Genomic DNA, 25,072 nt, shown 5'->3' with positions numbered 1-25,072 from the left:
AGAAGGGGAGAGACAAAGCCATCGTATCAAAAGTTACACAGTTATGACTTACACTCACCAATGCCAACGTTGGAATTCCATAAAGAGGAACAAGAAGAAGAGACTGTATGCAGCCCCGAGAATAGATTTCAACTGTCAATGGACTTTCTCTTGGTCACAACATTTGAAATCACACAACCTTCCGCCTTCTCACAGTGCTTTCCGACGCGGTGTGGCGAGGATTATGGCTCTCATGTAACTACACGCTGTTGTCTGCTTTCTCTTGGTCACAACATATGAGACTGCACATCAATTGAATCTCTCACAGTTGCTTCCAAATGCACTGCCGCGAGGATCATGATCGCTATGTCGCTACGTCGCTACGCGCTGCTATTTGCTATCTCTTGGTCACACCATATGAGACCATGCATGCATTCAACCTCTCCCGACTCCTTCCACGCTGTGTCCAGCGCTCTCGATGGGTGGGTTGGGCCGTTTTTGGCCCTGAACCGTCACCTAGTACGGGTTGGAAGAACTAAGAACCGTCACCATAAGGATCCTAGACAGTTCTAGACAGTTATAACTGCCAAAACAAATAAGAGCTTTTTGAGAACTATAATCAGAGTGCGCATATAAGTTATTGGAGCATTGGCCGAGATATATTAAATTAGGTGAAGGACTTTTGATGTTCTCGCTAGACGAAAAGCGGCCACTTTTTTCTCCGCCTCCTGATCTCCCCTGATTTCCCCTACGTAACCGGTCTAGACGGGTGGGTCGTGTCGGGCACGCTAAAATCACCCATCATGATCTTTATGTCGTTATGCGCTGCTGTTTGCCTTCTGAAGTCTGTCCCTGGCTTCCCGGACTTCCAATGGCTCTGAATAGCTAACGAAGTGTATGATCCGATTGCGCCACAACGTTCGTCCTGTTTAATGTTAATGATGGGAAATGAGAATATGAGTGTGACTGTGGCTACCTACCTTCACTGTCTTTCTCCTCAATCCATGCGTCTGCCTTGGCCCAGTCGGGTTCCCAATTCGGATCGAAAGGCTTTGACAGTGGCTCATCGAGAAAGTCATCTTCGTCTGGATCTGGCAGTGGACCCAAAGCTGCTAAGCGCATACCCTCCTGCCATATAGCCAATTGTTCAGGTGTGCAAACAATGGTTGAATCACCCGGTCTCCAGGTAGCGACGCAGTAGTTAACACCTTGCTCCGTTGATGGCGCAGCTTGGTCTGCATGATTACCCTGAGATGTTGGAGTACTCTGGCTTGGTTGATCCTGAGGTGGTGGTACCGTTGGCTGACTGTTATCATTCTGGTCACCTCGAGAGGATGCCATACTCGTTGAATGTTCAGAGAGAGTGGGCATGAGTGGGATTTGGTCGATTGCTGCAATTCTGATGGCGAGTTCGACAACTCATATCATATCCCCTCAACGGCCAGCCGGGAATTATAGCGTGGAACAGAACGCACGGGCCATTCCTAAGATAGGTATGATTGGCGAGGGATATGTAGGCCGAGATAGGTTCAGCCCTGTAGTTTTAGAAAAATCCACTGAGCTGATTGTTAGGACTTTTGTCATGAGATTCAGTGTGACACCAACAAGCACAAGGACAGGCAGCTTGCCGAATGACTCCGTTACATCCAACAACAACATGAAGTGTCAACCTAATCCTATAGCGACTTGGGAAAATAATAGCGGGGCATACTGTTCATAATCATTATCTTAATGTTTGCCACATACCAAACATCTAGAACACACACCAAAATGCTTCAAAAATAGATTTCTACTCCGTACGCCTACGAGATGCGGTGCACCGCAATGGAACTGGTGATCAAAGTGGTTGCAAAGTTGCACAGGCTTCAATCCGAGGGCTGTTGGATGATCCAAAGATGCAAAGAATTAATAACAGTGTGTATAGTATGCCGAGAAGAAAGTGGGAGATCTTCTAAAGGCTCTATATTGTCCGAAACGTGCCCTTTCCTCCCTTGTATACAGTTTGCTGTTAAGCATGTCTCCGAATGCTCCGACGAGAATCTCTCAGCTTGTTCTTACAGTCATCTGGATGATATCACATTCGTCAATTTTCTGTACAGCGTGGAGTATAGCTCCCGATTGTGCGAATTTCCCCGAAGTTTCAGCACAAATGACCAGCGCACTCAATATGGCAATATACGCGCAGAAACGAGCATATGGAAGTCCACTGCTTCTAGGCACATCTATGGTCGACTTACTTGCTGCGCCTAATGAAAACGATGAAGCTACTCTTGCTTTTGTGAGAAGTGAGTCTATCAATTTTCCACGAATTCCTTCCACAGATATCTACTAACATCTTCCTCAAAGCTTGGTTTGGCAATGTCGTCTCAGCTGCCACGATTCCCAGCCCAGGTGGCATACTTATCCACTGCTCGGATGCTCATTTGATCCCAACCAATCCAACGAGCAGGCAATATCTCGACAATAGGGGGAATACGGTGATAAATGCTCCAAGTCCTCCCCCAGGTATCTCATTGACGGCAAATGCTTGTGGAGGCTTTGCAAAGGGCTTCACATACCAAGCTGCTGCGAATCAAATCATCATTCTATGCTCGGACAGTGGCAAAGGGGCATTGATATCAAGTTTTACACCTTCACTCGATAACTACCGTACGTCAGGAGATTTGAGGATTGGACCTGGTGTTTCGGAAAATGGGCTTGATATACTTGGAATGTGGCTGAGTACAGTAATATTACATGAGCTTATGCACGCTGCCAGCTTCGCGCAGCAATTAGGTACGTTCCAGCTTGGACAATGTAAGTTATTCCCACGGTAGACAATTCAATATCATTATTATTGTGCTAACCACTACAAGTTCCGGCAACTCTCCCAGATATGGTAAACGGGGCCACTGTCGGCGAAATGTAAGCCTACCAAAATCTCTGCAAATAGCGGGAAATATACTTAACAAATTTCAGTTATCAATTTACTCCGATCTCCGGTAAACAACTCGGCGCTTCAACATCAACCGGACAATCAACTGCTAACAACCTCCAACATAATGCGGATAGCTTTGCTCTGCTGGCAGCAAGTACGTATTCCTCGATCAGCTCCATAACACTTATATATTTCCAATTGCTAATAGAAGTCATCAGGTTGGTATTTGCCTCCTTACGCATGGGTCAACGGACAGTGTAGAAAGATAAGTGCAATTAACCAGGCACCACTCGTATACACCAACACTCTTCCCCCTCCTGGACAGTCATGAACTCCATTGTTGGACGTTCAGAAGCGGTCTGCTCACTGGAAGGAGAGAGAGTCTCTGACATTTGACACCTTGGAATTGTTTATGGGACGAACATGAAGTGGTAAATGCCCTAATATGCTGGTGCGTGCGACGTTTGTCAAATAAAAGTATGAATTCAAAGAATAGATAGCTATAATGGTTCCAAAAGAAAAGTGACCAAAGGTTGTCTACAGCAGCGAAGGTTGACTCTGGTATTCTCATAGACTGCGAATAGCTTGTGAATATGACCGAGTCTGATTGGATTTGTTGGAAAACAATAACGTAAAAGTCTCTACCCATAATCCGTCTACTGTAGCCCACCACACCACACCCCATTGAGCTCAGATTAACAAACGCTATGCAACCCTGATCATATGGAGTAATCTTGAAGCTATTCATAAGGTGTGTCGAATTTCCAAGCTATACCATCCCGAGTGAAGGTGAATCGTGTACCAAAAAACCACCCCACACTTGAAAACCTTCCAAGCATACTATAATGAATTGTCTCTAAGATACATAGGGTCTCGAGAGATTTGTCAACAGTATGTGAAAGATGCTTTTGTATAACTTTTTATATAGTGAAAGATTTTAGTTTGTCAGGTGATTTTCCCCTGTTCAAGTCTCGCTTTGGATGGGATATATAAAACTATTCTCGGCAACAGAAGGCAATGACAGGCACTATTCAACTACTGTAAGCACCGCACAGGGTAGGGAGATCTGGATTCCAGAAGTTTTTGAATAAACCACATATTCATCGCAGTAACCCAAACCTAACGCACTATCAAGTTTCGTGCTGGAACTTTTGCCCCTCACCGCACGAACAACATTTGCCTCACTTTATATTCATTAGGCTTTTAATCGAGAATATCAAGGCAACATTGGCACTTTTCAATAAAAGCATGATCTTGAACAACGCAAAACGAATTCACTTACTAGAAGAGCGAAACTCTCTCAGAATTAAGAAACTCCTCATCTACTAAAGTCAGGGAAGAAATATCATTCACTCAACCACGAACCCTTCCACTAAACATCCCCAAAATCCACCTCTCCAACCCTCACAGCCCAATCCCCTCCCCCTCCCTTCCCAAACCCCGCCTTAATTTCAAAGCTTAAAGACTTCAAAGAGACAATAAAGATAAAGAGAGAGACTTGATACCTATTGTTTAAATTGTGTTGCAAGGGTATGAAAAAAACGTGACTTGCGATTGAGTCATAATTAGACCTACCCCACCCTCGGAGAACCTTTAAAATTCGTACCTCAGTCAAAGGCAAAGGACAAGTGTTTTGTGCCCGAGGCTTGCGCGTGTTGCGAGACAAACCACAGAATTGACCTTACCCCCCCTATCAGCACGAGAGTTCATCTCTCCAGTATTATCTCGAACCAGTTTCTTGCATCTAAGGATTCCAACGTGCCGTACCTGGGCTATCCAACCCACTACGAGGAATACACCCAAGTAGATATTCCTTTGGTATGAAGGTATCTGTATTCAAAGGTATCATCCTTTGCACATAGTGCATACTTAGGAATCCTCTCAGAGGTGCTTTACTTCAAACTTTATTTTTAACCCCCCATCTTCATTCCTTCCAAACCATAACAGTCTCAATGGCATCTCGCTTTCACCATAAAGTCCTCGAGGAAATAGGTCTCTCCTCCCTCTGGTCATCTACCCTGGACACCAAGCTCCTATGCATGCAAAGATTCGCCCGCCACTTTGCATATGGTGGAGTAGCGCTCATTCTCGTCGCCTACCTCGACGAGCTCTCCATCTCCAAGACGAGAATTGGTCTCTTTATGACACTTACGCTCGTTGGAGACACCATAATTAGTCTTTTCTTGACGGCGTTCGCAGATGGCTTGGGTAGGAAAGCAACGCTGGCTGTGGGGGCACTGCTGATGTCCGCGAGTGGAGTCACCTTTGCTCTAAGTGGGAATTATTGGGTTTTGTTGCTTGCTGCGATCTTCGGGGTCATAAGTCCCAGGTATGTATCCTTCTAAGTGACTATGAAAGCGTAGGACGTAGGCTGATTCGAGGAAGTGGCAATGAAATAGGACCATTCCGAGCAATCGAAGAATCGATCTTAGCACAACTCACCCCAGTTGCGAAACGCAGAGATATATATGCCTGGTATTCATTAACGGGCTCTGCTGCCATTGCGTGTTCAATGGTTTTGTCAGGATGGCTCGTAAATCATTTACGGGAGGATTTGAAATGGACTGCTATAAGGTCATATCGAGTTATTTTCTGGGGATATGCTCTTGTTGGGATGATCAAGTTCCTTCTTGCAATATCCTTAAGTAAAGCAGTCGAGGTAAATAAGGAGAAGGAAATACCTACGGCTGTAGATCCAGAGACTACCCCGCTTCTGGGAAATAACTCAGATGAGCCGGAGCGTAAGACGAAGTCATCGATTCGTGCGTTGCTGCCAAATATCAGCATTGAAAGCAGACCAATTATCCTGAACCTCTGTCTCTTATTTGCAGTCGACTCCTTCGCCTCAGGGCTGTCACCCATGTCAGTTTTCTGCGTGTTGCCTTCCTCTTCCTTGTGTTCTAACGAGTTTCAAGATCATGGATAACCTTCTTCTTCAAAGACAAATTCTCTCTCGCGGAAGGAAAACTAGGCACCATTTTCTTCGTCACAAGTGCAATTAGTGCAGTCTCCGTACCCCTAGGATCCTCCATCGCAAGGCGCTTTGGAAACATAAAAACAATGGTGTTCACACATCTCCCTTCCGGCATCTTCCTGGCTCTCATGCCTATCCCCTCCTCGCTGCCTCTCGCTGCCACTTTCCTGATCTTACGGTCCTGCAGTATCAGCATGGATTCGGCGCCACGCACTGCGTTTCTCGCTGCAGTCGTACTACCTCGTGAGCGGACCGCTGTTATGGGATTGTTGAATGTGGTCAGGACTTCTGCACAGTGTATTGGACCTCTGATTTCCGGTGTGCTCGCTGGGAAGAACGCTATTAGTTGGGCATTCGTCGCGGCGGGATGTTTGAAGGCCGCTTATGATCTTGGTATGTTAGCTGTGTTTGCAGGGCATAAGATGCGGGAAGAGAGGAATGAAGGGGATGAGGACAATGCGCCTGAAAGGTGATCGCTGAGGCGGGTTCTACTACCCCGAGCAATAGAGAAGAGGTGCGTGAAACCTTTGTCAGATCGAGTTATCTTGGAGCGATATACGAGCGTCCTGTCTAAAGATAGTCGAAGCATTATGAAGAAGGAATTACTCTCGACTACCCTTCTCACCTCCTCTCTCCATAGCAATATAATACCATTTGTGGCTATGTGAACTTTTAAGAAGTCATGAGAGCCATTAACCCAGCCAACAGGCAAACTTAAAATCCAGCAAAAACCCATCAAACATGCACTGAATCATGAACTCTCCCACTACACATCCCCAAAATCCACCCCAATCCCCTCCCCCAACCCCTCAAAACCTTCCCCAGCGCAGTAAACAATCCCGACCAATCGCATCCCCTTATCTCTCTTCTACCCATTTCTTTCTTGAAGAAACAAATTTGCTTCGCTGCGACACGCAAAAAAGCAACCACCCTACACGCTAAGAAATAAGCTTAAAACCTTAATTATTTTGTTGCATGTCGCAGTTTTTTCTTCAGGAAATTTGGCGCTAGGGAGGGGGCGGCCAATCAGAGGGCTCGGAGGGAGTTAGGTGGATTTGTTGTTGTGGTTGGAGTTGGGAAGTGGATGTACTAGTGGGAAAGGGATATTGAGGGTTGGATTCACTTTTAAGAGGGAGAAAAGGCAAGAGCATAGAATGAGGAAATATTTATGTGTTATTGGGAAAGGCATTAATTATCTATCTGACTACGTAGAGGTAAGTAGGTAGGTACACGTATGTAATCCACCAGGTATCATGTTGAGGCCGTCAGCATCCATCCATCCATCCATCCATCCAAACCGCCGCCCTAGAGAAGAAGCAGAAGAAGGTAATCATACAACGAAATGCGTGAACAAAGGAAAGAAAGCCGCTTGGAAAAAGCTACATCCTAATAAATAGGTCTCCCCTCCGCCCACTGTTTCTGCACCATCTCCGGTCCGCCGTCGCTCCCTGATACGGGACTACTCATCTCGTCATAAACGCCCCAACTAACTCTCCCCGATTTCCTCCGTTTGGCACCTTCGTAACCACTTTCTAGACTCGCGACGTTGCCGACCCATTCCCAGACCTTGGAAATCTCGCCGTTTCGGCTTTCTCGTTGCCCGATTCTTACGTTGGAATTGTGTTCCACGATCCGCTTGACGCGTTCCCATAATGCGGCACGTTTTTTGATGCTGTGTTCATCGCGAAGGACATCATCACGTAACTGGCCTATGCTGATGAAGTCTTCTGGATAGGCGTCTTTGTCTGCTGCGTGGAGGGCGGCTTGAGTAGCTAGTCTTTCAAGAGTGAGAGAGACGAGATGAGGAACGGCGGCGTTAGCTGTAGCGCGTGAATGGAGGGTGGAGCGAATGTAGGCGATTATGGAGAGGAAAATGGCTATAGAAGCAATTTTGAGGCGATGTCTTGCCACAGTGAGTCGGAAGGATCGTCTGATGGCACAGACGAGGGGGAGGCGTGCGAGGGAGGAACTTGTAAGGAGTGTGTGGGGTCTGCAGTTGGGGCGAGGAACCTGATTAGTGCCGTCCTGTCAGATATGTAGTTGGTAGTTGTGGAAGAGGGACAGGTGCAAGGAAGCGACATTTGAAAGCCATGCCAGGAAGAACGGAAAACAGGAGTTGCGGAACACGAGGGGGCGATGAAAAGGAGAATAGACGAAAGACTTACCCATCAGCAACGCTCATGACCTCGTCTCGCCCTTGAATCTCACCAATCGCTCCACCCCACAACTCTTCAAATTCAGCCTCACTCATACCCTTCCTCCGCTTCTTGCTGACTTCTTTCTTCAGCTCTTCTGCATCAATCTCAACAGTTGGCTCTGGTTGCCCAGCTTCATTGGTCAACTCGCCACATTCAAACTTCGCTCTTCTCTCTCGAAGCTCCTCGACTGCGCGATCAGCCACAGCTTTCACTCTGCGCACCTTTTCCCCATCTGGTTCACAAGTTGGGGGCAAAGGCACCAGGTCTCCAAGAGACATAGGGTGTGGCTTCTTCACGAAGTCCAATTCGCAAGTGGTCTCCATATTGGCGGAGCAGTAAGCATGCTGAGGACAGGGTTCGCATTCCGGTTCTACCAGAATCCTAGCCCAATCTGGGACCTCAACTCCTGCTGGAATGACTGGTGTTGCATCTCGGCCAACACCACAGTATCCAACTGCAAGTTTCTCTTGTCGATACCAAAAGCCATAACCACTAAGAAGGGCGAATAAGGCAAACGAGAGTGGGCCTTTCTTGCTGATTCCTCTGTTTTGTTTTCTCTTTGGTCGTAGTGGTCCAACAGCACTTTCTCCGTTGGCAGCAATATCTTGGACCAATGCTAGTTGCTCTTCGGGTGTAAATTCCTCACTGGCCTCAACCCCATTTTCATCGACATCCTTCATGCCATTCAATGCGCTGACTGGTATCTCGAATGTTGAAGAGGTCGGCGGGTGAAATCCATCCTCCGCTTGTGGTCTGGAAGTGCTTCGTCTCGAGTTTGACATGCTCTTCCTCTCTCGGCTTACACTAGAACCCAGGCTCTTTCGCAGTTTTCTTTCGCCACTGCTTAAGCCTGGTGGCGGAGAGCTACCACTCTGGAATGGGTTATCGTAGGTGAAAGCACTCTCCCTTCTCGATACGCCAGCTCCGTCATCCACAATCTCAGGTCTCATCGGCGGGAGTGCTGGAGCGGCGGGAGTTGGCGCCTCGCTTTTCCGTGACTTCCGAATAGACTTATGGATAGCATCAGGATCAGTTCCAGTCTCAGTATCGGAAGCTCTGGGGTGTTTGGTGCTAGGTGTTCTTGTTCTCTTTGTTGGACTCCTCGCGACCGAAACATCCGACTCGCTCTCCTCTGACTTCACCCGGGTCGTTCTTCTAGATGCTCTGGCTCGTGGAGTGGGAGGCGGTGGCATCACCTCCTCGTCTGCAACCGTGCTATCCTGAGAATCTGCATCTGTGATCCCTCTGCTTGTCCTTTTCGCGCGCGATCTCGCTGACAGGATCTTGCGTGATTGTGGCAAGACCTTGTCGGTGAAGATCTGGACGAGCTGAGGCTTCTTCGCGCCTGAAGGGTATTTGATATCATGAGAGACTAGAATCGATCGCAGTCGCGGGACTGTCAAACTCGATGGGTCGAAGCCCGTTTGGAGGTAATCAAGGCTGTCGGTGTCAGACATGTTTGCTGTTGTCGCTCGAGAAGTGCTCGAAGCTGTAGACAAGTGTCGCAGGTTGGAGATTTCTAGGCTCAAGAATAGCTTGCGCGAAGTCTCTTTCAAAGTCCCTGATATTGTTGATAGAGCAACGTATCCTCGCAATATGTTGTTATCATTCGAAGGAGGGCGCAATGACGTAAAGCGTTTGTTGACACCTGATCTGCCTACCAAAAAGATCAACCACAAGCCGCCAGTAACCCGTCGCGGAGATGATCTTGAAGTTTCTTGACAGCAGTGGATGAGCGGTGTTGCAGATGGGAAAAAGCAAAGGATGATGGTGGAGGATGAAAATAAATCAGTTGGAAGGGCAACTCTTAAGGTGGATACTTATCGTAGCCGAAATGCGATGGAGCTGCCTGTGGCGTAAAACTCTGCACCGCCACAGTTGAGGGGAGAAGCGAAGCCGAGGCGAGCCTTTCTTCCCGTTGGTGGCGAAATTGGAGGGGTGAAGGCAGCAGCAAATGTTCACAGGGGGATTTTCGAGTTGCCTAGATTTCACTATGTATCACAATCACATGTCAAAGTTTGGGAGCAGAAGATTTTTTAATTGCCAGATGGCATTTTTTTGTATTTTTTTCGACCATTCAGGTCATTTGGTACCATATCATGAAATAAAAGCCGCAGAAATATCAACAACAAATCCAAATCCTAACGCCAGCACTGGCTGTTCAGCCATAAGCCATAAGCAAGTTTGCTCCAACCCGTTACTCAGTTGATGTCAACTCTCTTGACTTCAGTCCATTCCTTCTCAACCTTGGGCACCGTGACCACGAGAATACCATCCTCCAACTTTGCAGTGATGGCATCGCCATCAATTTCTTCCTTCTCCTCATTTGCGGGTGGAAGCTTGACACTGCGATCAAAGGCACCCACCTTTCTCTCGCTCTGGGTGAGAGTCTTGAGAAATTCCTCATCACCTTGTCTGTAGACAACGCCAGCGATGTTCAAGACACCCTTGTCGGAGTCGAAGTTGACTCCAACATCGTCCTTCTTGGCTCCTGGGAGAGCAATGTGCAGAATGTATGCAGCTTCCGTGGAGAAAACATCAATGGGTGGGACGAATGCTGTCTCACCGTCTTCTGGTACAAGTGTATCTGCTGAACGTTGAGCAACACCTGCTTGTTCGGCATACTGACGGAGCACTTGCGCCCATGGGTGTTGTCCAATGGGGTGAGCATTCAAAGCCTCGAAGAGACCGCTCAGGTCGAATGCTCCCATACCTCCCATACCTCCAGGGCCACCTGGGCCACCGAATGGTGGAGGTCCCCTACGTCCATGATGTCCCCATCCTCCTCTGTGTCCACCGCCTCCACGTCTGCCGAAGCCTCGTGGTCCATGTCGCTCACGTCGTTCTTCACGTCGTTCTTCGCGCCGTTGACGTCGCTCATCTCCTGATGGCCCTTCTCTGGCCTCACCTTCTGTGTGCTCACCACTTGGGGATGCGGTTCGAGAGCGAGATCTCTCGCCAGATTGTTCACGATCGCGGTCACGTCTGCCGTGGTGACGTCCGCGTCCTCCATGTCCTCCGCGACCACCATGCGGGCCCGGGCCGAAGCCTCGAGGAACCCAGAAGCCTGGGCCGCCCCATGGGAATGCTCCTGGTGGTGGTGGTGGTGGTGGTGGTGGGCCTGGGTGAGGGGGAGGACCGAAGGGGTGTTCTTCAGAAGGGTGGTCAACACCAGCTCCATTCTGATCGAATGCTCGTACAAAATCCCAAAAGGGTACTTGTTGATAATTGTTGTATGCCATGTTGTATATGTGTTGTATGATTGTTGAGAGAGTAGATTCTTCTTGTGTAAAGATGAAAGAGTATGATGAAGGAAAGCAAGAACCGGAGAGGCAGATCAAGGAATATATAGAAAAAGTATCAGAATGAAACACGTCAACGGCTTTAGTTCTTAGGCTGCCAAGAACAATTCAGTCAACAAGAGTCCACGCATTCAATCGAACAGTTCCGAAGAGACTCGAAAGCATGTCTCCAATATTGCTTGCTCAATGGCTGGCTCAGCCGCGCGTCCCACATGTGAAAGAGATTCCGCCACAATTGGGGAGTGAAGTGTGGCTGATCCCTACCACTTGTCGTCGCAAGCATATGATTTTCCCCTCTTTGGTGACTCAGAAACCGTCCAGATTCATACTGTGATTCGGGACCGAGACATCTGGAACTTTATTTTGGATGCATCATCGCCACGGGAGCTTTGTTTTGATGTTGCCTGATGGTCAAAGACCGAGAACCGAACTGTTTTATCACGGCCCCGACGGAGAATTAAAAGCTCTTCGGATCCGAGCCGAGAAGAGAAATGCGATTACATAATGATCTTAAGCTTGAGCGAGCTGGCGAGATCTTTCCGGCAGAAGTCTCGTCTCCTCGTCCGAGTTTCTTGGACTTCGTCAGACCATTTCAATGGAATCTGGAACGCCATCGTAGCTGGACAACCATGTTCAAGACAGCTTGGAACTAAAGGCTGGGCGAAAAATGCGACGTGCAACAAAAGAAGTCTTTTCTTGTATCGTACAGGTGGAGTCTGCTTGAATTCATCGTCGACCACAGCTCATGAACGGCTGCTATGAGAGACGTTCAGGCCCGAGTATGTCTGTGCAGGTATAATTTTGTCGGGACATTCGTGCTGCTTTCAATTGATCCAGTAATGGATAGACCCTGTTCAGCGTTGTGTAGCCAAATGCTCAATTGCTCACGGGCACTCAAGCAAAATAATAGCACGTGACACGACCACATCGTCGTGCCTTCCTCTCCTATGTACATTCTCTTGAAGACTGCTCCTTCTCAATCAGCACGCAAGTATGGCTACTTCTTCGGTCAGGGTTTTCTCTTGCATCCTGCAACATCAACACAGCTCCATTTCCACCAGCAGTGCATTGCAACATTGCCTGCCTTGGCCTTTCCAACTTGGAAGCTATATTACGGTTTTGGTTTTCATTTCCTCTACTACAAGCATTCTTCATCACTAAATACCAGTTGCCTACCATGAGTGCTTTCAAAGGGCATCTTGATACCTGGAGCAGGAAGATGTTGAGACGGGCCGGCGTAAGGCAATCCGACCAGGCCGGAACATGCAACTAACTATAACAGGAACCGCATTTAAACGGCGTCCTCAGAACGAATGGCTTACTTACTCCAGAAGAACTCGGTCAAAGGAACCCTCAGCCTAACGATCAGGTTAATCACCAGCCCACTGCTCACTCCAACGTTCCGTCCAACGCTCAATCTAATGCTCAATCCAATGATCAGTCCACCGTTCACTCCAACTTTCAGTTCAATGCTCAGTCCAACAACCAGTCCAACGATGAAACGGAAAGCAACATCTCGCCCATGAATACCACACGCGATGCTCCCACTCAACCTCAAGATCACATTCAACCACATGTGGCTCACGTCGAAGATTCGTGCGATGGCTCTTGCAATTGCCGTGGATGCGACAAGCGGGCTGAGCGGAATGCCAAACGCTCTGAAAACAACGAACACGCCGTGGCCGATGGTAATGCTGCTGGAAACATCTCGGATGGTACGAGTAGAAGTAATAGACCAGTGGAAGTCAGCCAAGGAGTTGAAAATACCGCGCCTGCTGCGAACAACGAGAATCAGAACGGCAACAAACAATCTACAACCAACGATGATGTTGAGATTTCTCGTGATGCTCGACATAGTCGAACTCACCGCCTCAAAGAGAGAGTTCAGAACCGACTTTCAATAGTGGGCTCTGCGATGAAAATACATGGTCCTTCTCGACGTTCGGACAAGAATCAGTCAGAGGATGGACGTGCTCCAAATAGCTTACCGACCAACTCTGTCAGTTTGCAAGATCTACCCCACGGAGAATTGCTGACCCAATTAGGATGATCTTCAATCCCGTCCTGTGGTCTCTGTCCAGACACGAACCTCTGACGCTGGGCAGAGTAACCACAGCCAACCTCCTAGGCTATCCGTGAGTATCCGATCTCAAGATGAATATCGCTTGATGCTAATTGTGCAAGTTGATTGATGCTTTGGCGAGTACTCCTCCGGAATCCGCTACCAACAATCCTCTCACAACTCACGAGCCAAGTGAGGCAATATCTCGACGTGCTACAGCCGGGTCAGTGATCAGTAATGCTTCAAGTGAGCACCAACGTGTCCTGCCTTGGGATGCTGGTAATCCGGAGACTCGTATCACCCCTTATGCATCAGGCCAAAGAGCTTCAAATCTGGTAAAGAGACACAATACCAAGACTCGCGCAAATCCTGACAAGATCATAGGTTCATGCGGGCAATGCTCCAAATCCAGACTACGATGACAAAAAGACCACCCATAGTCGACCATCTAGCTATATTGCTAGTCCCGATACGGACAATATGGCTCCCGCTGCCTCACAACCTTCGAGCATCACAACCAACTCTGAAAATGCAAATGCAGCTGTTACTCAGCCCGCCCCTGTCTCAAGGGTCACCAACGGAACCAGCAATGCTGCTCAATCATCGACACCAAATCCTGATGGCATGCCAGCCCAGCCTGAAAAACATATTGTCTTCGAAATCCGAGAGACAAGTAGACCGGGTGCCACCAATGGCCCAACGAATTCAGCCAGAGGACCGCAACCTGTTCCAATCTCTCAGCAAATTCGTGCTCTAGGACCACTGAGTGGCTGGGCAGATGTTGCTAAAAGACCTGTCAGCAACACTACTACGATGGGAAGCCAAACCAAGCAAGATGCAAGCCCTGAACGCAACAGCTTCCGTTGACGTGCTTCTAATGAGGTCAAAGATATCACTAGTTCGCAAAGATATCCCTAACTAGCGCGTTCGTTGCTTGAACCTGCCCTCGAGGGTGTACCTTAGCGAGCTTGTTTGTTCTGTAGGCGTTGACACTGTATAAATTATTGAAGAGCGAAAAAGGAGGTAGTTAAGCAACAAGTATGATTACCCCGCTCAGATGAGCCTATTGTATGCAGTATTGAGTATCAAAAGTTTCTGCTTTGAGTGTTTCTAATACCGATACTGTTGTGCACGAAATCTGTTTATGCTCATCCTCCTGTGTGATACCTGTTATGACTTTATTGAGCTGCATCGGACGAGATCTCGACCATACAAACGCCACACTATTAGGATTTATCATACCAGACTCCCGCTGGCCCAGATGCAGACGCAGTAGAAAGGCGAGCTGTGGCCGGTTTATAACAACACACTTTTGACCCTTTATCTATCCTATACATAAATCATACAGGCCTACTAACAGGACGCTTCCTCGCTCCCATATACTTCTTCTCCCACCTCGCTCCCACAAAACCCTCTAACCCCGTGGGCGACTCACCCTTCTTAATGCCCACCACCACATCCCTCGCCGCCCGCACACAATCATTCATCCCCACCCCCGTGTAACTATTCCCCGCCACAGCCAGCTTCCCCTTAAACACATCCTTGACCTCCTCATGACCCTTCCTCATGCGCGCATCGTGTCCCACGGTGTATTGCGGGATACAATCCTTCTGCAGCGAGACCCGGATCAGGGCAGGCGGGACATCGATATTGAGATGCCGTTTCAACACAGACATAGCCATAGCGGCGCCTTCGTCTTCGTCCGGGTAGGCGTCAAAGCCGTCCCACCAGTGGCCGCCCATCATGACGGTTACCTTCGTGCCGGGCGCGGTGTCCTGGCCTTGGATGGCGTCCGAGTCGAAGACGACGCCGAGGGCGCATTCGGGGTTCTGGGCGTAGGGGATCGAGCGCGGGATGAGGTAGCCGAAACCTTGCTCGGGGAGGATGGTTGGGTCGGTGTAGTAGAGGTTTACTACCATTACGGTGACGGCGGGGGTTAAGGCTAGGCTGGGGAGGCGGTCGGCGGAGAGGGTGGAGAGGGTTCGGCTTGAGATGGTGGAGATTGCTTGGGTGTAGTTTTGGGTGGATGCTGATTTGATCTGTCTTTGTGTTAGCTTGATGTCTAGAGACCAAGTGGCTGAGATGATACCTTGATGCTGTTGCTCTCAACATCGTGTTCGAGAGATGTGATCTTGTCATTCGTCCTGAATTGAACATTTGGATTCGCTCTTAATGAATTCTCAAGTGCATCGGTGAAAGAGCCAATTCCCTCTTTAAACGAGAACACACTGGCCATACGCAACTCGTTCAAAAGGTCCTTAACCTTGGGCTCCATTTCTTTCCGCAGCTCTTTGTCTTTACTCAAGGTCCAACTATACATATTCTTCCTTGAGTCAAAGTAGCCTTCGCCTACGCTACCAAACATTTTCTCATAATGATATAGTAAGGCAAATAAACTTTTAGCGCTGAGTTTTTCAATATCTCCTGCGTAGATACCATGGAAAACAGCTGAAACTAGATTATTTCCGATATGTGGTGCCCCAGTACGTCGGGTGAGAAAAGAGCTGACGGACTCGTCTTCAACGCTGGCTGGTCGAGGCGGTCGTTTGTACTCATATAAAGAACTAAGTAATCCCTTAAAGGCCGGTTCCGTTATCACAGTCCACAACATATCGTAAATACTCTGCCCAGGGCCAGGCATTCTGACCAGATGGTCGGGGTAGTAGATAAATCGGTTTTGTGCAGCAGGAGACGTTTTCCAGCTAACGAGTAATTCGTCCTTCATCCCAAGGTTTTGGATCTAAAACTTAAAATTAACCCTGTTTCTTCCTCAACGATATAGGCTTACCATGTCCAGTGTAACAAGAGCAGCCTCAGTATTCGGTCGTAGAGTCCTCGGTCCTTTCTCCAACAGTACCTTTCCATCCTTAACATCAATATATTCGCTCTGCAGCCATCCTCCCACCCTGCTCCCCGCCTCGTATATTGTGACTTTGGCATGCGACAGCTCCCTCGTTATATAGTGTGCGGCAGTGAGTCCTGTGATTCCACCTCCAATGATAGCTATCCTTGTGTCCTGCTCGCGTCCTTGACCATCGTGTCCATGCTCCGCGAACAATACTGACGAGTTCGAGTCCTGGACAGCATCACTGCCTATCCTTATCGCAGATGGGCCTCGAAGCTCCGCCGCAAGTTTTGTATCCGCGTGACAGCTATTCCGTTGGCTCCCACGCCGAGGAACAAGTCGATGCCGCGGTCGACAGCTTGGAGGGACAGCATGGAGAGCTCTCGTGGAGCTATGTAACAGTCTCGTCGAACGCGTTTTAGAGGCTTGACATCGTGGGGTGATATAGCACTGTCTCAGCAGAGTTACCAATGCATGTTCTGGTAGAGGAGAAGGCATTGCCTGCAGGAATTGGCGGGTTGTGTTGCAACGTACGTTTATTTCTTTGGTGATGATGTTGTTAGTGCATTTCGGTTAAAGTGGGTTGGTGGATAGCTCCGAGCCCCTCCACGAGCTCCCTTCTTCCTACTGAGATCACAAGTCGGGGTGAAATATTACATGTATACATATCACAGTCATAATAGCAACGTATTTGTGGAGGGCTTCCCTCAGAGTTCGTGCTCTGAGGTGCCAAGGAACAGATGTCCATTCTACCTAAGCAATATCTCCAGCCTCATTCAGAGTGCGATGAATCTTTAACACAGTACATTTCCCAAACGCCATTGCAATTCCACTGTCCCAGAAAGCATAATGGTATACAGTTTTGTGCCCCTCCATCTAAACCAATACATGTCACCAGTCCTTCCCTACGTGATTATCTCCGTCTTTATCGACTCCTGGCTTAACGGTGCCTCCGATACCCCGGGGACAATGAGCTCCTCTGGTGCATTCTCATCCACAAACTTCCTCTCGCTAACGTGCTCCTTAGCATTATTTGGTGTCCAGACCTTGTCCTTGTAGACTCCTCGTTGGCCTTCGGCGTGCTTGAATGGACAATCGGGTCTTGTGCAAGGGGTGAATTTGCACATGGTTGTAGTGTGCGCAAATTTGCAGTTGGGAACAGCACAGTCACCTCCGTTGCGGCATTGCTTAGCAGGATGTCTGAAGGCGCATACTGGGTTGGTGCAGTTCGGGTAGAATTTGCAGGATTGTTGAAGATGCACGGCAGGAGAGGGATGCTTGGCCGTACACTTCTTGTTCTTGCATGCTGCTCCGAAGGAACAAGTATCAGTGAAGTCGATAGGGGTTCCGGATGGTGCTGCAGGCGATTGATGGGCAAACTTGCACTCCGCAACTGTACAAGCCAGGTTGAACTTGCAAGCCGTATTTTCCGGGTCGAGTTCCTTCTTCTCTTGCGACATCTCGACATCCATGGAAGAAGAGGGTCCGCCATCTTGAATTTGCTGCTTGTGTTCGTTGAACTTGTTCGGTTGAGGGCCCTTCTGGAAACCATTGTTTGGTCCACGTGGGGTCTTGGAGACTCGATCGAACAGAGATCTCGATGGTTGTGGCTGTTGTGGAAACCCATTTGGCATACCATTCCCCATTGGCATACCCTGAGGGTTGAGCATCTGGGCCATGAGTCTTGATTGCTGCTCAAGCATAGCATACAGATCCATTTGTTGCTGAGGTGACATATTCATGATGTTGCCAGCAGCCCCACCCTGTTGCATGGGCATACCAGCCATCGCGTTGTTCATTCGGTTGTTAAGTGTTCGAGGTCCTCCACGTCCAGCCATTTGTTGTCCTCGTGGTCCAGTCGGTGGTCCGCGAGCGTGAGTGTTGATGCGCTCATTGCCATTCTGAGGTCGTACACGATGGAGGACAGAATCATTTGGTCTATCCATAGCCTTTGCTAGATGACCAAGCATACGCTTGTCTCTACCTCGAATAGCACCATTTCGCATTGACTTTGGACCCGTGGGTCTGGAGAACGTTAGTGGAGGTCTTGGGGGAAGTCTGAGGTCTGGACCTGACAGGTCTACAGGTGAGGCTACATACACGTTGCTGTCTCCAGTTTCGGAGACTCCTTCCATCTCTGAATCATGCACGCCATTGCCCATGTCTACAGATACATCTCCAACCGGTGCGACAACTCCTGAAGCACTGCCATTTTGTTGCGCACCTAGGACCTCAACCTGCTGGAATAACCATTGTGAGAAATCCCTCGCGCCGGGATCGTCGGGTCCAAGACTGAGGAGATCTCCAGAAAGCTCAGCTGCGATTTGTTCCTGTGTCTTTCCGTTGGCCAGCATGAGGATGATGTACTCTGCCAGTGCATCGTCGCCACTACCTGTACTCCATCCCACTTCTACCAACTTTGGCTGGATAGCAGCACTCAGAGCTTGCGCCAGAGGCGTATCAACGGAAACCTCGATAGACATGATGGCGGGTCGAAGCCTTTGTAGTATTGTTCTTGTCTGTGCAAGATGTTGAAGTCGACGCCGTATGAGGCTCGCAGGCGATTTGCGTTGAAAGCAGCGAGATTGTCGTATCGATGAAGAGCGTCGCAGAGGTCAAGAAGTTGCCTTTGTTTGCACTCGTGATTTCTTGACGCGTTCGGTCAATAAAGAGTGTCGTCGTCAAGTTGAGGTCGACGAAAGGTTCGGAGGGCTCAAAGAAGTTGTTGCTCACGCCAAGAAGCCGAGCTGCGCACGTGACCATGACGCAGAATCAGCTGGAATGATGACTCAGGCAGAAACAATTGTCAGGCAGCAGCCACCAAAGTCCCAAAAGTGAAGAACATTAAGGCGACCTAAATTCGGGATTGCTACACAGGAGTCAGAAGACAAATATCATCTATATCTACGAGACATTCTCGTGAGCACCCAGTTCCGATCCTGCCTGGTCAAGACATTGTTCGTCTTGTACAGCACTTTATCTCCAGTTTCGATGTCTCGCTTATTTTGGTGCTTTCAGCCACAGCGCAAACTGCCGTAGTCTATTTTGAGAACACTCCGAGACTCTCACCCTCTTCGCCTTTCAACATCATACGTACAATACAATGATCTGAACATATCTCGTACGGTCATAGACACAGCCAAGGCGGCTGCCGTGCTCGAGTTCTTTGACTTCATTTCATGAATACGAACGAGAACGAGATTCAAGACTTTGTTTCCTTGGCCCTAATCTAATGCAAGCGTCCGGAGATCGCTACCATGCTGCAAGCACATTGGAATTGAGACTGTGATTGATCAACTATTTAACATACTTTCCGTTGGCAATCATCTCCGGGATTTCACCTATTGCCACGACATCTCCAGCTGCTGCCAACGCCCGGAATTCTTTTACCTTTGTCTTGTACCAAGGGATCCATACCCCGGCACTTGATCTCCTCATAAGATCGCAACCAGAGCCGAGTCATCACAGCCAGCCATCAGCACGCCTCCACAGTGGCTGAACTTTCGGAAGTCCGCCGCCATACAAATCCCAAGACACAGATCTGTATGCTACACGCGGAAATTGTGAGATTTGTACTGTTCATCGCCTTCGAAATTCTGTGGCCGTTGTTTGCATCCCACTTTCGAGTTGAACGAGTCGATCCCGTTGTGCAGTAACGTTGCAAAAAGCGCGCTCGACTACAGCTTTCCATTGGCGATTTTTCCTCGAAAGGGTCAAGCTGGGCACAAGCTTTGGTAACTTTTCACTACATCATACCAAGATCTTCCACATCACTCGGATTCGCGATCCTCGGAAGCTGACTGGACTTTCGAGTGGCTGCACTCCGCCTCTCACTTTGGTTCCTGAGCTTGATCCCTGTGTTACTCACAGCACGTATGCTGCATGACCATCACAGAGCCTTTCGAGCACATATTTAGTCTCCTCATCCTCTGAACTGTATTTCCTTCTCATACACTCGTTCTCTCTTTTCAACATCAAAGACAACATGTATTCTCCTGTTCACTTAATTTTTATTCTTGCAAGCCTGGTCTTCGCGATCTGGCCTGCTCCTCAGTCCTACACGACTGGCAATTCTGTTTTGTGGATAGAGCCTGGTGTCAAAGTTTCGTACAATGGTGGCAATGTAGGATGGTCTCCTTCTTCTTTTGATTCTGTGGATACTGAACAGGTGATGGGGATACAGTCTTCAACTTCTTATGCTGCGGGCAATAGCAGCTTTTCTTCCAGTTCCATCGTCCAGTCCGCCATCTCTCGAAACCTGAAAACTCTATTCACAAAAGGTCTAGTCCCATGGAAGTTGGTGGCCCGCGATGAACTTTCTCAATTCGAGCCGGATGCGAGTAGCTCAAAGATATTCATCACGAATCTTGATATCACTCAAACTGCCCCGGATCAGATGAACACCTACAAACCCTTGGCAGGTGATGTCGACGAATCATACAACCTTACAATCACCACCGACGGAAAAGCATCAATTTCTGCAGTGTCATCCACTGGAGTGTTGCACGGCTTACAATCATTTATTCAATTGTTCTACAAGCAATCTACTGGTGCTGGCATGTACACCAACCTAGCTCCAGTCTCGATCATCGATGCACCAAAATTCTCTCATCGAGGATTGAACATGGATGTTGCCCGAAACTGGTACGAGGTATCTGATATCAAGAGAACCATCGACGCGCTTGCGATGAACAAGTTCAATCGCCTACATCTTCACATGACTGATTCTCAATCATGGCCCATGGATATCCCTGCCCTTCCAGATTTGTCGAAGAAGGGTGCATACGCTACTGGCCTCTCGTACACCCCGGGAGATATCAAAGACATCCAAACTTACGCAATCGAACGTGGTATAGAAGTTATCATCGAGTTTGATATGCCAGGTCATACCACCGCAATCGGCCTTTCTTACCCAGATCTGATCGCTGGAATCAATGCCCAGCCATGGAGTACCTACTGTAATGAACCCCCTTGTGGTTCTTTGAAGCTCAACGACTCGGCCGTGGACGACTTTTTGGAGACGTTATTCAGTGATGTTCTCCCAAGAGTTCAACCGTACTCGGCTTATTTCCACACTGGAGGCGATGAGGTGAACAGTCAAGTCTACCTCTTAGACGAGACTGTCAAGTCAAATGACACTTCAGTCATCGGACCCTTGATTCAGAAGCTGGTCGACAGGAATCACGCTCAACTCAGACAAGCAGGACTCACACCCATCGTATGGGAGGAGATGCTTTTGGACTGGAACTTGACTCTTGGCTCCGACGTGCTAGTCCAGAGTTGGCTCAGTGATGCCTCAGTTGCATCCATCACAGCTCTAGGCCACAAAGCCTTGGCTGGAAACTACAACTTCTGGGTATGTCTCCCCTGCACTACCAGATTAATCACGTGCTAACTTCACTCCAGTACCTTGACTGCGGCAAAGGCCAATGGCTCGACTTCTCCAACGGTGCATCATTCCAAACCTACTACCCCTTCAACGACTACTGTTCACCCACCAAGAACTGGCGTTTAGTCTACTCCTACGACCCTCTCGGCGGTGTCCCAGCCAACCAGACCCATCTCGTCCAAGGAGGCGAAGTGCACATCTGGTCCGAGCAAACCGACCCCGTCAATCTCGACGACATGGTTTGGCCCCGTGCTTCGGCAGCTGGTGAAGTTCTCTGGTCCGGGAGACAAGATGCAAGCGGACAGAACAGAAGTCAGATTGAGGCTAGTCCCAGATTGGCGGAGATGAGAGAGCGGATGGTTAATACGGGTGTAAGAGTCGGTCCTGTGCAGATGATATTCTGTACACAGAGTAATGCAACGGAGTGTTCGCTTTAAGTGTAATTGCTGGCGTTCTTGGGGGATCTGGGTGGGAGGTACATCAAAATATGACTGGCATTGTAGCTACAGTACATGGAGCGGATAGGATTGCATTGCGTTAGGAGCAACATCTAGCAATTTCACACTTCACTCTGTTCACCGTTTTGATTCTTTCTCCCGATGTACTTTTCTTCCCTGTCCCTGTTTAACAACCGGCCGGTCATCCCATCACCCTACCGGCCGGGTCCCTGTATCATCCCAACTTCTTACACAACGTCAGCCCATCATATGCACCGAACTCAAAAACCCAAAAAGCAAAACTCGGCTCATTACCCCACAATCTCGCATCGCATCGACACACATGTGAAAAGCACCCTCGGCTCCTCCCAGCAGCATGCAGGGGGGTTTCACACCAAGTACCGTTTCAAGATTTACGCTTTGTTTACCCCGCTAACTGGGAGCTAGGAACCAGCAGTCGGAGCTCCTAAGTTGCGACGTGGGAGAATTTTGGTCCGAGGGCAGGATACTTATACTTTGTGGTTGCACAAACTTCTTTCTGAAATAATATCTTGTAAGTATCAGGAGCAAAGGTGGAAAGGAGGAAAACATGATCGAAGAAATCCTAACCCACGTCAAGGGCAGGACGTTGCTTGGTGGCATCGTAGTGGTGGGGTTGCTGTGGAAGATCGTGCAATGGATTGATACGAGTAGGAAAATTAGAGCGTTGGGTGAGAGGGCGTATAGAGTGAGGACTTGGCTTCCTCTCGGTTTGTCTCTCCTTCCCTATTGCCAGGGATTCTCACTAAATGTCTCGAAAAATAGACATCGACCTCATCGCCCGCGCTGTCCACGGGACCGTTACGCACAAAAACCTCGAGACGTGGCTCTATTGTACGTCAACTTCTGCCCTTTTCTTATGATTGAGCTCCTTCTGTGTCAAAAGGCCATACTAATTCATCTATCTCCAGGGTTCACCACACCCCAAGGCCCAAACTTCACCGTCGAAGCCTGCCCTGCCGGTCGCCGCGTGATCTTCACCGCTGATCCGGAGAACATAAAAGCCATCCTCGCGACCCAATTCACCGACTACGGCAAAGGAGAGCCCTTCCACCGCGAATGGAAGGACTTCCTGGGCGACTCGATCTTCGTGACCGACCTCGAGACCTGGCACAACAGTCGACAACTCATTCGTCCGCAGTTCATCAAGGATCGAGTGAGCGATCTAGAGGTCTTTGAGAGGCATGTGCAGGTTCTGATCAGGGAAATTGATGGCAAGAGTTGGGGGGAGAAGGAAGGGGGCGAGGGCAGGGAGTTAGATGTCTCGGATCTTTTCTTTCGGTATACGCTGGATGCGGCAACGGATTTCTTGCTCGGGCGGAGTGTGAACAGTCTCGAGGTGCCGGAGCAGGAATTTGCGGAGGCGTTTGGGGAGGTGCAGAGGGTGCAGAATATTATTGCTCGAGCAGGGTACGTATATTTTCTCGTCAATCAAGAGTTGAGGTGAAAGCTAACCAAACAACAATAGACCACTCAACCCCCTCGTCCCCCGCAGTACTTTCAAAAAAGGCATCCGCACGATCAACGAATTCGTCAACCCCTTCATTGACGACGCGCTCCGTCTCTCGCCCGAAGAACTAGCCTCGAAAACTAAATCGGAAGAAGGATACACGTTCCTGCACGCCCTGGCTTCTTTTACACGTGATCGAACCGTCCTCAGAGATCAGCTTGTAGCCGTGCTACTTGCTGGCCGAGATACAACGGCTAGTACGCTCAGCTGGTTATTCTACGAACTAGCCAGACACCCGGAGGTCATGAAGAAGTTGCGGGCTGAGATAGAAGAGCGAATTGGGTGGGAGAGAGCCCCGACTTATGAGGATTTGAAGAATATGAAATATCTACAAGTAAGTCTCCTCGCTTATTCCTAACCTCTCTCTGTTAATGGAACCCAGAACACAATGAACGAAACCCTCCGCCTCTACCCCGTCGTCCCCTTCAACGTCCGCCTCGCCCTCAAAGACACCACCCTCCCCCGCGGCGGCGGCCCCGACGGCCTCTCTCCCGTCGGAATCCTGAAAGATACCCCTATCGGCTACTCAACCCTCGTCATGCAACGGCGTCCGGATCTTACTCCTCACATAACCAGCCCTTCTTCCTCCTCCCCTCTCACAGTCGAGCACTTCTCCCCCGAGCGCTGGCAAACCTGGCAACCGAAGCCCTGGAACTACATCCCCTTCAACGGCGGCCCGAGGATCTGCATCGGGCAGCAGTTCGCGCTGACGGAGATGGGGTATACGGTTGTGAGGCTGCTGCAGCGGTATGAGGGGTTGAGGAATTTTATGGGGGAGGTGGATGGCGGGAGGCCGTGTTTGAAGGCTGAGATTGTGTTGCAGCCTGGGGAGGGGGTTAGGGTTGGGTTTTCGAGGAGGAGGTAGGGTTGGGTGTTGCGTAGGTGGAGAGGGTGGGAGGGGTGGGCGGATGATGTTCAACTGGTGAACGTATCAAGAAAAGAACTGGCTGTATACTCATGGGTATAGCTCGAATGTAATTCTGTTTCGTTTGCGGCTCTGCTTCGAATGGAAAGATTCGTAAATGCAGAGCTCACATTGCTAGTGTAGCACTAAAATGATGAATACAGCTTAACCTAAATCCAACTTCCACACCTCACAGCACGTTTGCATTCAGCATAACCACTACTGACCCCTACTCTTGCTGCATCGCTATCAAAGAATCTTGCGTAAGAGGAAAAAAGTCTTTCCCTCGAATGTAATTTGGCAAGTTGAACGGTCCCTTTACGCTCTAGGGTCCTTGTTAAATCGAGGGTGTGCCATGCTCGGTATGTTTGAGTTACTTTTGTGATTGTAGATATGAGGTGGTTATGCGAGACTTACCTTGGTATGAGGTTTCTATTAGTGCATGTAGTTAGCATTTGTAGCATGATAGTTCCGAAGGGGTGGTGAGGCGGACAGTCACATGGAAATTCGGGCTTT

At 49.0% G+C, this 25,072-nt stretch overlaps 9 protein-coding genes across 9 annotated transcripts; 4 read left to right on the top strand and 5 right to left on the bottom strand.

Moving 5' to 3' along the window:
- Window positions 1-347: 347 nt before the first annotated feature.
- On the bottom strand, window positions 348-1,512 carry LY89DRAFT_712919 (uncharacterized protein). Its single transcript, XM_018218011.1, has 2 exons — window positions 960-1,512; window positions 348-904 (listed from the first exon to the last, which is right to left on the bottom strand). Exons 1-2 carry the CDS (start codon window positions 1,348-1,350, stop codon window positions 798-800), a joined length of 498 nt encoding a protein of 165 aa, XP_018078318.1. The 5' UTR covers window positions 1,351-1,512; the 3' UTR covers window positions 348-797.
- Window positions 1,513-2,146: 634 nt separating this feature from the next.
- On the top strand, window positions 2,147-3,227 carry LY89DRAFT_776168 (uncharacterized protein; the record flags this gene model as incomplete). Its single annotated transcript, XM_018222018.1, has 5 exons — window positions 2,147-2,264; window positions 2,326-2,775; window positions 2,835-2,883; window positions 2,938-3,050; window positions 3,115-3,227. 5 exons carry the CDS (start codon window positions 2,147-2,149, stop codon window positions 3,225-3,227), a joined length of 843 nt encoding a protein of 280 aa, XP_018078317.1.
- Window positions 3,228-4,519: 1,292 nt separating this feature from the next.
- LY89DRAFT_633714 (MFS general substrate transporter) lies at window positions 4,520-6,498 on the top strand. Its single transcript, XM_018211354.1, has 3 exons — window positions 4,520-5,225; window positions 5,282-5,758; window positions 5,812-6,498. Exons 1-3 carry the CDS (start codon window positions 4,849-4,851, stop codon window positions 6,341-6,343), a joined length of 1,386 nt encoding a protein of 461 aa, XP_018078316.1. The 5' UTR covers window positions 4,520-4,848; the 3' UTR covers window positions 6,344-6,498.
- On the bottom strand, window positions 6,473-9,525 carry LY89DRAFT_692813 (uncharacterized protein; the record flags this gene model as incomplete). The annotated part of the gene is made up of 4 exons (XM_018216597.1): window positions 6,473-6,502; window positions 7,362-7,839; window positions 8,036-8,412; window positions 8,443-9,525. The coding sequence occupies 4 exons, from the start codon at window positions 9,523-9,525 to the stop codon at window positions 6,473-6,475; spliced, it is 1,968 nt and encodes a 655-aa protein (XP_018078315.1).
- A 750-nt stretch (window positions 9,526-10,275) lies between these two features.
- Window positions 10,276-10,623, bottom strand: LY89DRAFT_563843 (HSP20-like chaperone; the record flags this gene model as incomplete). The annotated part of the gene is made up of 1 exon (XM_018208503.1): window positions 10,276-10,623. A coding segment is annotated over one exon (348 nt), but the record flags the coding sequence as incomplete, so codon positions are not given.
- Window positions 10,624-12,340: 1,717 nt separating this feature from the next.
- LY89DRAFT_7787 (uncharacterized protein) lies at window positions 12,341-14,397 on the top strand. The gene is made up of 5 exons (XM_018222230.1): window positions 12,341-12,607; window positions 12,653-13,369; window positions 13,416-13,505; window positions 13,555-13,767; window positions 13,817-14,397. The coding sequence occupies exons 1-5, from the start codon at window positions 12,548-12,550 to the stop codon at window positions 14,297-14,299; spliced, it is 1,563 nt and encodes a 520-aa protein (XP_018078313.1). The 5' UTR covers window positions 12,341-12,547; the 3' UTR covers window positions 14,300-14,397.
- Window positions 14,398-14,506: 109 nt separating this feature from the next.
- On the bottom strand, window positions 14,507-16,840 carry LY89DRAFT_679226 (Protoporphyrinogen oxidase). The gene is made up of 3 exons (XM_018213829.1): window positions 16,221-16,840; window positions 15,522-16,172; window positions 14,507-15,471 (listed from the first exon to the last, which is right to left on the bottom strand). Exons 1-3 carry the CDS (start codon window positions 16,773-16,775, stop codon window positions 14,773-14,775), a joined length of 1,905 nt encoding a protein of 634 aa, XP_018078312.1. The 5' UTR covers window positions 16,776-16,840; the 3' UTR covers window positions 14,507-14,772.
- Window positions 16,841-17,182: 342 nt separating this feature from the next.
- LY89DRAFT_571587 (uncharacterized protein) lies at window positions 17,183-18,760 on the bottom strand (the record flags this gene model as incomplete). The annotated part of the gene is made up of 2 exons (XM_018208600.1): window positions 17,183-18,302; window positions 18,378-18,760. The coding sequence occupies 2 exons, from the start codon at window positions 18,758-18,760 to the stop codon at window positions 17,183-17,185; spliced, it is 1,503 nt and encodes a 500-aa protein (XP_018078311.1).
- A 1,502-nt stretch (window positions 18,761-20,262) lies between these two features.
- On the top strand, window positions 20,263-24,517 carry LY89DRAFT_692809 (putative cytochrome 52A4; the record flags this gene model as incomplete). Its single annotated transcript, XM_018216596.1, has 10 exons — window positions 20,263-20,408; window positions 20,505-21,235; window positions 21,359-21,633; window positions 21,684-22,092; window positions 22,561-22,595; window positions 22,684-22,852; window positions 22,908-22,976; window positions 23,054-23,552; window positions 23,611-23,986; window positions 24,035-24,517. The coding sequence occupies 10 exons, from the start codon at window positions 20,263-20,265 to the stop codon at window positions 24,515-24,517; spliced, it is 3,192 nt and encodes a 1,063-aa protein (XP_018078310.1).
- Between the last annotated feature and the right edge of the window lie 555 nt (window positions 24,518-25,072).

This window comes from Mollisia scopiformis (assembly GCF_001500285.1).
Source record: "Mollisia scopiformis unplaced genomic scaffold LY89scaffold_1, whole genome shotgun sequence".
Taxonomy (NCBI): Eukaryota; Fungi; Ascomycota; class Leotiomycetes; order Helotiales; family Mollisiaceae; genus Mollisia; species Mollisia scopiformis.
Note: the sequence above shows the minus strand (reverse complement) of the source record. Positions and strands in the feature narration are given on the sequence as shown.